The 12,133-nt window shown below is 51.8% G+C and overlaps 1 protein-coding gene across 1 annotated transcript in view; it reads right to left on the reverse strand.

Annotated features, from left to right (window-relative positions):
- SYNJ2 (synaptojanin 2) overlaps positions 1-12,133 on the reverse strand; it is an 88,418-nt gene that overhangs the window by 49,020 nt on the left and 27,265 nt on the right. The window contains exons 3-4 of the mRNA XM_012806738.2: positions 7,509-7,779; positions 3,777-4,002 (exon numbers count right to left, since the gene is read on the reverse strand). Of these exons, the coding sequence (XP_012662192.1) occupies positions 3,777-4,002; positions 7,509-7,779 (497 nt within the window). The remainder of the gene's footprint in view (positions 1-3,776; positions 4,003-7,508; positions 7,780-12,133) is intronic.

Raw genomic sequence — 12,133 nt, forward strand, 5'->3', positions numbered from 1 at the left:
GGTTGCAGCCATCATTGTTGTTTGGCGGGCCCGGGCTGGGGATTTGAACCCGCCACCTTAGGTGTATGTGGCTGGCGCCTTAGCCAGTTGAGCCACAGGCGCTGAGCCGCAATATGCTCTTCAACATAAGCAAAGCCACACTGCAAACTCAAGAGAGTAGGACATGCCAGGTTCCCGGGAGCGACCTGTGCAGAATCCCACCAGATCAATGAAGTCCTGAGTGGGTAAACCTCAGTGGGCACAAGACACTCTTGCAGGTGGCTGGAGAGCCAGGTAGGGGCTGGCTGCCACTCAGCAAGAACACCAGACATTCGTATTCTACTTACAAGTTTTTGTGTTTAAAAAAACCTAAATAACTCTGATCAACCTTGGCACCTCTATCCCATGTGGTGACCTGAGAGATGGAGAGAAACTGGCCCTCTTGATATGTGTGTGTGTGGGGGGGGGGGGCGGCAACATGAGTCTCTTGATCCTTTGGGGATAGTCACTTCCCTCTGTTCCTCCTGCCCCTATACTGTCACACCGGGCTTCTGTCATTCCAGTTCGGGATGCCAACTACCATTAGGACCTTGCCTGACCGTGAGTGTGGGCGTGCCTGGACCACAGGCTCTAGGAGGCACAGCCTCCACTGTCGGCCTCCAGGTCTTCTGTGTCCTTGCTCTGCAGCCCCACCTTGCCCAGGAGGCCACCAGGCTGGGCCTCTACTGCCTGGATCTGCTATGCTTCCATAGCCCTCCAGGCAAGAGTTGCAGCTGAGTACCACCTGGAAGGGCAAAGTCACCTGCCAGGCCACCCTGCCCTCTTGCTTCTGAGGCATCACCTGTACTCCCAATTTGCTGGGAAGGCTCCCAGTAGATTCTGCTGCAGAAGTGACACTTACCTCCCCTTCAGTATCAGACTGTCTGGGGGCTCTGATGGCATGGCCTGACCTGGGTCCCCACCCCACGTGTCTCACTAGCAGCCTGACATACACTGCCCCGGGTGCCAGGCCATGCCCAGTATGTCCTACTACAGAACCAGTGGAAATGAAATCACCATGGGTTAAGTTACACTCCCCAGGTCAAGATGGAGGATGGCATCTGTGGCTGCCTGCATTTCTGGGTGGACAGATGGTGATGTCCAACTGACTCAACTGCTGTGGCCCCTGGGAGCGAGATTGAGTGGGGACTTCAAAGAGGGCAGTGCTGCCTGGCCCAGGGCCCAGGGCCCAGGGCCGAGAGGAGGAAAATGGGATAAAAAACACACCCTAGGAAGACCACAAAAGCTTATGGGAGCTAAGAAATCCCTCCCCCAGGCTGAGGAGGAAGCAGGGGAGGAAATTCAAACAGCAGTGGGGATCCCTGGAGCCAGATGGGCAGGAGGTTCACACTTCTAAGGCCCATGGGCTGCTCAAGGCTGCGGGGCCCAAGCAGGTAAGACCAGAGCATAGGAAACCAGCACAGGCCTAGGTGCAGATTAATAGGAAGGCCCCATTTGGATCATGGTAACACTCACTGAGCTGCAGAAAAAGACTCTTCATAAAGCCTGACACACCGCACACAGAGCACAGTCCCCTGACATGCCTTTATTGTGGGTTCAGTTGTGTCCCTTCCCAAAAGGATGTGTTGACCCTCAGTACTTTAGAATGTGACCATGTGTGAAAACAGGGTCCTTATAGATGTAATTAGTTAAGGTGAGGCCACACCTGAGTAGGGAGGGCACTTGGATCAGGGGGAGGCAGCCAAACACAGACAGACACAGAGATAGGAGCCATGCTGGGGCCACCAGGACCTGGAAGAGGTGAGGAAGGACCCACCACCTGCAGGCTCAGAGCAGACCACCACCCTGCCCACACCTCGTCTACAGGCTTCCTGCCTCTGGAACCATGAGAGAATAAGTACCTGTGGTCCGAAGCCACCATTTGGGCACTTTATTAGGGAGCCCCCTTTTATCTTCAGTGTTAAACTGCCCTGTCTCATAGGAAAGGATGGTGATGGTGAAGGATAGCTGTTTCCCCAAGGACTTACTAAATATTGCACAGTAGATGAGACTACAACTTTTTTTATATTAGTTGAAGTCCAAATATCTAGGGACAACCAACTCCAGGACCAGGGATGGATGAGGAAAGAGGCAGAGATGGAGGCCCAGGCCTCACTCTAAGGTCCAGTGAGGGCCTCTTGAAGTTGGTTCCATCACCAAGGCCAGGGGCCCCCTCCAGCCCTCTGTTTGGTGCCAACATGCTCTGCACTTCTGGTCCCCTGGTCCCTGTTCCCAGCATAGCTCCCAGCCCATGGCAGGTAATAAGTGATAAAGATTTGCTGAGTGAAGCAAAGATCTCAGGCTAATAACATAGGGACAGAAATGAGGATGGAAAAGTGGCGATGAACTGAGGTCTGAGAGCAAAGGGAAGGATGTCACTGTGCAGACAGAGTGGGAAGGGAGGGCATGGCTCCCCCTCCCTCACTGTTTCTTGAGACAGAGTCTCACTCTGTCACCCGGGTAGAATGCTGTGACTTTAGCCTAGCTCACCGCAACCTCAAACTCCTAGGCTCAAGTGGTCCTCCTGTCTCAGCCTCCTTAGTAGCTGGGACTACAAGTACTTACCACCACACCCAGCTAATTTTTTTCTACTTTTAGTAGAGATGGGGTCTCGCTCTTGCTCAGGCTGGTCTCTAATTCCTGAGCTCAAGTGATTCTCTTGCCTGGGCCTCCCAGAATGTTAGGATTATAGGCATGAGCCACCTCACTCAGCCTTCTCTCTTTCATTTTTAAATGGACATTTATTTAACAGCCTCATCTATATCCAGGACAGTGGACACTGTGGCCAGAATTACAGGCAAGTATTTGCATCAGCAGCTCCTATCAGGGCCCCTGTCCTATTCTAAGGGGGCAGCCTTCTCATCTTTCTACACACACCCCCACTCTGGATATCCCCAGCAGGCAGGAGCTCCCAGCTGGTGGAGGCAGATGTGCACAAGTATGCTGGATTAAAGTGGCCAAAGTCCTCCTAAGGGAGGCCTCCCACAGTGGCGGCAGGTGGCAGGGAGGAGGGAGGCAGGGCCACACCTGCAGGAGCAAACACAGGGTGCCTGGAGCTCACCTCCGACAGCAGCGCTGCCCCCGTGCCCGTCCAGGGCTTTTCCTCCTCATCCTTTCTTATGGTTTATTGTACTACTCTTCTACACAGTGGCCCGATCTCAGATTGCACGGTAAAACAAGAAAACTTTAAAAACCAGTTGTAAGATAGCATCTCTGGGAATAAGCACAAAATTTAGGAAAAAAACATCAACAAGAAATTAAGCAGACGGCTGTTTTGTAGGAGAGCTGACAGTAACTGCTGCTTAACACGCAGATCTCACAGTCACCAGGTACTAATACTCAAAGGGTGAAGCTTCAGTTGATTTAGGATAAAAACTATGATGTCTTCCCTCATCCTCCCATTGTATTGATCTACTTATTTTTGCCCTGAAAAGATTTTCAAGTCCTGTTGGTTCACCTGTCAGCTGCTCTCAGAATGACCACGGCAAAAATTCCTGATTCCTTTTAGTTAAAAATACCTCAGGTAAGCAGCATTTCCCAGCACGAGGCATGAAGCAAAAATGATGTACAATGCAGACCAGAAGCCACGTCTACACACAGAGCCCCAGTGACACATGCTGTCCTCTCCTTAAGGAAGGTGGCATGACCAGAAACCACCACAGATACACCAGGGCCTTGACCGCCCAGGTGGGAAGACTGCATGTAAGGGCTGTAGCCACTCTGAACCGCGTGGCCCATGGGTGGGCCTGGACACTGACCTGCTCTGTCTCCACGAAGTTGGACACATGGCCATCATCGTTCACGCCCCGGGTGTGGAAGCGTGCACCCGCGCGCTCGCAGCTGATACGGGAGATGAGGCAGGCCTTGGCCTGCTTGTGAGAGGCGTACACTGTGCGGATGGCCACCACCCCGCAGATGACCTTCAGCAGCCAGTCACAGCAGCTCACCTGGTGCTGCCTCAGGGGCACATGCAACAGCTGGTTCCTGCAAAATGGAGGCACACACTGATTCAGGTCACCTTCCATCCTCCGGCAAGCGCTGCACCCAAAGCAAGTGCTAGTGAGGCTCCCGAGGGGGCTGGAGTCCTGGTCAGAACCGGGCAGAGCCACCCACGGGCCCTGCACTCAGGAGGTACAGATCTGGGAAGTTCATGTGCTTTTGAGAGTAGCACAAATAGTCGGGCCACTGTGCCATGGACAGGAGGAAGGGGCCAAGAGTGCTTTCCTGAGACTACACCAACTTGTCCCTGTGGGCAAAGGGAAGGAAGACTGGACAGTGAGCCCACCACGCAGCCGTGGCTGCCACCTTCTTTTATCATAGGCCCCCATTAGTAAAAAACGTAATCATGTTTTATGATTAAGTAATGATAGTAATAAAATGACAAATTATAAAAAGAATCATATTAAACACAGCACACTTATTTAAATTATATACATCCATGCACCCCCGCCGGGAGATGCACGCAGTAAGAGCATTCCAAAGCAATCCAAAATAAATGAAAAAGGACGAGATGAAAATACGTGAAGGGAAGTTCGAACATCCCATGCTCAGTGCTCAAGGTTCTGGGACTGGTTCGCTCACCTCACCCTTGATATGACATTTGTGAAAGGTGTTATCAGTAGCCCCATTTTATAAAGAAACTGAGGCAAAGAGAAATGAAGAAACTGGTCGTGAAGCCAGCCCGAGGCAGTGTGGAGCTCAGAGCTGCACTTTCAGCCAGACCCACACTGGTGAGGACCCCACGTTCCCCCCGCGCCTGCGAGCCGCAGCCTCATTCTCTCACTGCTCCTTGCTTGGCCTCCCCACTTCCCAGGAGACCTGAGTGGTGCCTCTCTGAAGCCTGTAACCTGCTCCTAGGGAGGCAGGAACTGTCACCAGGAGACTCGCGAGTGAATCTAGATCACGATGCCCTACTTGTTTAAAAAAGGCAACCTGATTCCTTCCCTTGAGCTGGCCTCAAAGATAGCAGCATTTCTCACTCCTGGGAATCTGCACTGCGAGCTCTGACACCCCCAGGACCCGCTCTGAGCTCCCTGCTCTCAGGCCAGCCTCCCCCACTGTGAGCACAGCCACTTGCACCCCGGCAGGGACCACAGCCGATGCCTAACCCTGTGTGAGCTCATATACACAGCCACAGGTCTGCTGTGCTGGAAGAGGTGACCGCAGTGCACTGCCTCACACAGACATGCCCTTCTTCTGAGTCACCCTCACTCAGCTGAACCAGCTGCAGGCTCACATGGATCAGATCTGCACATGGCATCAAGGCAAAGCCTCCAGAATGTTCCAATCTGCCAGCCCTAGAGCTACGGCTTATGTCACCAGGAGTCAGGAGGAAACCTTTTGCCAAGTGGACAACCCTCAACGAAGGTGAATTTCTAGTGACACGTGCCTGTCTTAGGAAAGCTGTCTCATATCCCAGAAAGAAGATTCCCAAATCTACATTAATCTGAAGAAAAATAAGTTCTCAAATCTATAAAGGAAAATAGCTTTGAGTTGCCTCCTAGAATTGAGTTGCCTCAATTGTCATCGTGATCAGCCTGGGCAGGAGACTTTACCCTGTCCTTCCTTCATTCTCCCTAATTTACTGGCTATTGTCATTGTTGACCCCAACCCAACCTCACTGTAGGTCTGCAGACCCCAAATGCTAGACCACAACATAGCAGGCTCAGGCACTCTAGCCTGCGACCACTCTGCTGGGGTGATTCAATTGCGGTCAGCTCTAGGCGTTCTACCCTGAGCCCCTACACCCTGCCCTGCGGTGTGGTGCTGCAGAGCAGCCTGGCACCCACTGAGGTTACTTCCTCCTTCCAACGGAAGACAGTCTGATGTCCACTCCAGAAGGGGATACTCCGGCCTCTTCCCAAGTCCCTCTCAGCCTCCCCCTTGTGACTCTCCTCTTTGCCATACTGTTTGGGCCCTCACATCTCCCACTCACCACAGAGGGAAGGCAGTCACAAAGGTGCTTGGGCAATCCAGACACCCTAGGAATGTCACTGCTGCCGATGGCTCTAGCCTCTGCTCACCCGCTGGACAGTCTGGTTTAAAATGGTTTTACCAGGTCCACATAAACACACCTCACAACGTACAGCCCCTCCCCACCTAAGCCCAGCTGCCTTGAGCGGCAGGTATAGCAGCCTGTGGGGCTCTCAGACTCGCCCCCCTGGAGCCCACTACTCAGTGTGCGGACTGCAGACCGGCAGTGTGGGCAGCGGCAGCATCTTGAGCCCAGCCCAGACCTGCTATATCAGAATCTGCATTTAATAAAATCGGCAAGATTCACGTGGATTTTTTAGCCTGAGCACATTATTCCCCCCCCAAAGTCAGCAATATCAGAGGAGGAGAATCTGAGGCTGAGGTCACTGGGGGGTACAAAGGGACATGGGGTCTCTTTCCCTCCAAATGAAGTCAGCATTCACTTGAAAGGGGCTCAGAAACAGCAAGAAAAGAACACTCAGTCCCCAAACGAAATCAGTGACCACTTCTGTTTGGGTGCAGGGAGGAAGAAACAGATAAAGGCCAGAAATAAGCCTCACCAATTCCATCTCAGGACTGGGAAAACTGACGTAGCCCAAAAGGCAGACACTGGAACCCTAAACCATCACATCCCGTGAGGCCTATTGGAACAATCCCCCCCCCCCCATCCCCTGGCAGGGTTTTCACTCCTCTGCTTCTGCCCAGCTTCTCAGGCATCCCTGAGCACCTGAGGGCACAGCACTGCTGACAGCCAGGCCAGGACACCGTGTGTGTGTAGTCACCACCACCTGACCTACAATACTTCGCCAGGTCCTGAGCCCGGGGCCCAGAGAGGCCAGTAAATAATTCTTTGCTCTGCCCTTACTCAGATGATCCTAAATATACAGAAAACAGCCACGTTTGCCTGGGCTTTGGGGCTTAGCATGTTACTACAAGTCACTGTGGGCAAGCTGATTCCACTTGCCTGTTGTCGGGGCTGGTTTAGCTTGTGATCACCAGTTTAGGATCTGGTGCCAGAATGCCTGGGTTCAAATACTGGCTCTGCCACTTACTAGGTGTGCAGAATGTTGCAAAATTCCAACTCCCTTGTTCATGCCCCAGTTTCCCCCTCTGTAAAATGGGATAATAGAATTACGATGAGGATCACGAGTGTGTTCCCCAGGAGAGCCTAGGACCATGATGGGTGCTCTGTGGGCATGGTGGTGAATAGCTGTGTCCTGAGAGTAACCAAGATTGCTGAGAAAACCAGGAGGCGTCTGGGCTGACACCTGCAGGTACCACTGTCACTCACTTTCCTTGTAGGCTGCTCTTGTTGACTAAATCTGCATCAGACTCCTCTGAGCATATCCCGAGCCCATGGGTGAAGGGTTGGGGCCGGTTTTCTTTTTGCTCACTGTGTTCAGCCCACAGGCATAGGTCACCACTGTCCAATAATGTGGGGACCAGGCACTGAGCTGCCACCCAGGGCCCGTACCCCATGGGACCTGGGGGAGGAGTAGGGCACACAGGGATCTCACCAGAAGAAGGAACTCCCCCACTCCGAGCTATCATCACCCTGCTTCTGTGTCCGAACAGTCAAGTCGAAATGGCACCCATCGTTGGGCCACGAGAAATAGAACACCCCCGAATTGAGGATTTTCTTCAAGGCTGTGAGGCGCTCCTCCTCCTTGGTCTCTCCCTGAAGAGGGTAAAAATCGGTTGCGGTGATTTTGTAGATTTCGGCATCTGGAATTCTGCCCACAGATGTGCAGCCTGTCACCAATACCAGGAAGCTCAGGGAAGTGCCACCTAGAAGGGAAATTGGATGCAAGAGCTAAAGGTCAGTCAGTGTGGCCACCAACCAGCTTGACGGGTGACGGGGTAGAGAAGGCAGAGCCCATTTCCACTGCAGCTGGGAAGGTGACTTCTTGGGATGTGCTCCATCCCCAGTACCTCCATACTCAGTGGCTTAAGAATCTGGCCTGTCAACTAAGCCTAATGTGGGACTTCTCAGAGTGTGGTCCTCCAACCAGCAGATCCAGCACTGCCCACAAGGAGCTCAGAAATGCAGATTCTTGGCCCTGCTCAACTGTTGGGTGGGAAAGCCCTCTTCATATTCCTGTCACCAAGCCTCCCAACTTCCCACTAACTCTTTGGTCATGGCCTAGAGTCTATCCTCCCAGCTCTATGACAGTAGTGACCTTCCCAAACACATCTGATCATAGCCCTCTCCAGCCTACATCCCTCCATGGCTCCTACTTGCCCACAGAACTGAGTAGAAGCTCCCCCCAGGTCCTCTGGCTCCGCAGTCTGCCTACCCTCTGCCTGGGTCCCACGGGCTCAGGTGGGGTGGACATCCAGGAGCCAGGCCTCAAAGGGCAGGCATCTAGCATGTTCCTGCCTCCCCATGGCCCAGCGCAGGTAAGTGTAGTGCCCAGTAACATGCCACTGGAGGGACAGGGGACAGCCTCGGTGGCCTGGGCCAGGAGTGGGTTCCAGAAAAGGTATGGAAAATTTTGCCTCATGTCACTCCACCAAGTCATGAAGCTGATTTCTAGCACACTCCCTCAAAGCCTCTGCATGGGGGCTGTGTCCCTGGCAGGAATCCCAGGCTACTGTGAAGGCAGTGGCATTTCCTGGGTAGGACAGTGGGAAGGGGGAAGACTTGGAGGAGAAGGGTAGGCTGTAGCAGGTGGGAAGACATCTAGGCTCCTGAGAGTAAGGGAAGGGGCTCTAGGGTACAAGGAGCTGGCACCTGTAGGTGGTACAGCGAGGCTTTAGGAACACCTGGGCCCACTCATGCCAGCACTGCCTGCCCTATGCACAGAACAGGTTCCACTTAACCCTCCTAACATCCCAGGGAGTATCACCAGCTCATCTTATAGGGAGAGGACCGGAGGCACAGAGAGAGCAAGTGGCCTGTCCCAGGTAACAGAGTAGGGGGGGAGCTGGGACCCAAATCCACTTTCTGGCTATACCACCAGGGCTATGGCCATGTTACATGCAAGGGGCTATCCCCCAGGGGAGCTGAATCACCAGCCCAAGCACATTGCTACTCTTTGTGGGACCTGGGACACAAACATGGGTTCCACCTTAAGCCTGTATTCTGCCTGACTCTAAAGTCCAACAGTTTCCAATCAGGCTGGATTGTCTTTAAAAGATCCTTTATAAGAATGTGGTCAACCAAGAACCTGCTTTTGACTGGATCTGTGTGCCACCCCCCCCCCCAAATGTCTATGCTGGGATCCTTACCCCCAAGGCAATGATATTAAGAGGTGAGGCCTTTGGGAGGTGATTAGGTCAGGAGGATGGGGCTCTCTTGGATGGGATTAGTGCCCTGAGGAAAGAGGCACAAGTTAGCTTCCTTATCCCTTCTGCACTTAAGGACATAGGGACTGAGAAGCAGAGCCCCTTTCATTAGATACCAAATCTGCTGGTGCCTTGATCTCAGACTTCCAGCCTGCAGAAACGTGAGAAATGAACTCCTATTGCTTGTAAGCCACCCAGTCTAAGGTGCTTCGTCACAACAGCCCAGATGGATGGACTGAGACAGCATTGCCTGCTTGTTTAAAACCAATATGGAACATCTTCATCATCAGTTTAAATAACTGTAAATAATACATTTTGTAGCATATTCTAAATACTGACATACAAAACTGTGGTGGGTCTCTTTAACAATACCCAGCAGATCTCCACAGTGATTTGATACTCATCATCATCTGTCACTTAAAGGAATACACCAGCCAGCTCTTCTTTAAGGGATGGCATTTTCACTCGTATTTCCATTCTACTTCCCCCTCAGATTGGCATCCTTAATGTAATCTACTTTGTGCTTCAACATCTTCTACAGACCACCCTAGTTCACTGTGCCTCAGTTTGCTCCTAAATGCAAATGTTTACAAAGTTTTCCTTCTGGGCTGCGGACTGTAATGTAAGTGGCTCAGGCCTATAATCCCAACACTCTGGGAGGCTGAGGTGGCTGGATCACTTAGCTCAGGAGTTCGAGATCAGCCTGAGCAAGAGTGAGACCCCGTCTCTACCAAAAATAGAAGTTAGCTGTGCATGGTGGTGGGCACCTGCAGTCCCGGCTACTCAGGAGGCTGAGGCAGGAGGATCCTTTGAGCAAAGGTGTCTGAGGTTGCAGGGAGCTGTGATGATGTCACTGCACCCTAGCCTAGGTGACAAAGCGAGACCCTATCTCAAAAAAAAGCTTCTTAGGGAGGCTCCTGTGGCACAAAGGAGTACGGTGCCAGCCCCACATGCTGGAGGTGACGGGTTCAAACCCAGCCCCGGCCACAAACTGCAAAAAAAAAAAAACTTCTTGGGTTTGGGCTGTCATTGGAATATGTATAATTGGCCAAACAATATAAACCATACAAGGTACAAAAAAAAATTTTGAAAAAGTTACCATCTAACACAAGGAAGAATTTATTAGAAAGGGATCTTTTAATGAGAGAAATAAATACCATTTATTGAAAGAATGAAAGTGAGGTGTTACACTGTTGTAACCCAGCCCTCTTTCCCCTGTCCACTCCTATTCCCCAGCCTGCACCTGTTCCCCCCCCACCATCCTCACCTGTTCCCCCCCACCCTCTCCAGCCCATTTCCCTCCTCCTCCCTTCTCCCCCCAGAGTCAACTCCAGGAACAAGGCAAGTCCCTCCTCCCCCCAGGGTGGCCAAGAACATTCTTCCCAGCCACGTTCCCAGGCCCCCTTCTTCCCCCTAGGGTTGCCAAGAACAAGCTTCAGGTACAAGGAAAAAAAGTCCCAAGTTTCACAAAACCCCCAAGTTCTCAGTAGATGAACAATGGTGGAAAACTCACTGAGACTTGATTAATTACTGTTGTATAACCATAACCATTATGATATGAAACGTATCCATTGTCAACTGAAACTGTGTTAATTATTGTTCCATTGCTGTATCTATGACTACCTGAGTTGTAACCCCCCTTAACCAGCCACGTTTCACTTCTGTAATATGCTTACACAAAGCTATAAAAGGTAACTCACACTCTCACCAGGTGCTGGCTGTCTCTCGGAGCAGCAGCCCCTGCAGCAGGTAAAATAAATTACCAATTAATTAACCTAAGTGGGGGTCCGACTCTATTCTTCCAGGTCCCCTAAGTTATTTCAACACCAGTTCTACCTCTATTTCTTAGGTGTAAACACTAACTACCTCTGTTCACATTAATAAATAAGTGGGAATAGGAAAAGCTTCATGTAGAAATACCACACAATTTGTCCAAGTCCTTCTGTGCTAAATAAAAAAATCACAATGGCCTATTGACAAAACTACTCTTGATGCTGTCAGCTGATATCCTAATTAAGTTTTTCAGTTTTGGGAAAGTAAATAATCAGATTTTACCTGACTTGGAAACAAGTACGTAGTTACGCAGTCACTGATGTGACTTATTTCAGTACTGCTGACAGCAACTCTGAAATGGCGTCCTTGCTCTGCACCCCAGAAGGAGCTGCCTCCTCTAGCAAGGCACGGGTAAGATTCTGGATGCAGGCAAAGAGAGGTGTATGCTGGGGTCATGTGGGGTGGGCTCGACCCTCAGGGGCAGTAGCTCCCTGCAACTGTCCTGAGCTGAGGCACATGTTCCTCTGCGGTCACACAGACCACCCAGTTCTAAAGAAAACAATGTCCAGGTGCAGGTGGGGAGTGCAGGCTCCACCCTTTGGCCTCAGGACTGCCATTGTCCCCAGGCCCTGCACTAACAAACCACCCAGGACCAGGCTGCTTAGAGTCCAAGGTGCACCCCTGGCCTTCCAAGGCAGCAGTGCTGATCACTTAGCGCAGCTCTCTCAAGAAGGACGTAGGAGAGATGAGGCAGTTTCTTGGTCTGATGGTGGGAGCGCAGCCCCAGGGAGAGAAAGGGAGCATAGAGCTCTGCGGTGAGGCTGGAACTATTGTCAGGAGGACTGTGTGGCAGAGAAGTCAAGGGTTGGCAGGTGCAGCCTTGGTTGGCCACTGCCCAGTCTCAGAGACTCACCCATTATAGTCTGGGGTTTGAACAGAGGCGGCCCTGACAGCCTGGGTTAGAGAGGAGCTAAATTCCTAAAATCAGCTCGGGGCCTATAGCTCAAGCATCTAAGGTGCCAGCCACATACACCAGAGCTGGTGGGTTCAAATCCAGCCCAGGCCTGCCAAACAACAATGA

The sequence above is a fragment of the Otolemur garnettii genome, unplaced genomic scaffold, assembly GCF_000181295.1.
Source record: "Otolemur garnettii isolate 467f Iridium unplaced genomic scaffold, OtoGar3 scaffold00056, whole genome shotgun sequence".
NCBI classification, from domain to species: Eukaryota; Metazoa; Chordata; class Mammalia; order Primates; family Galagidae; genus Otolemur; species Otolemur garnettii.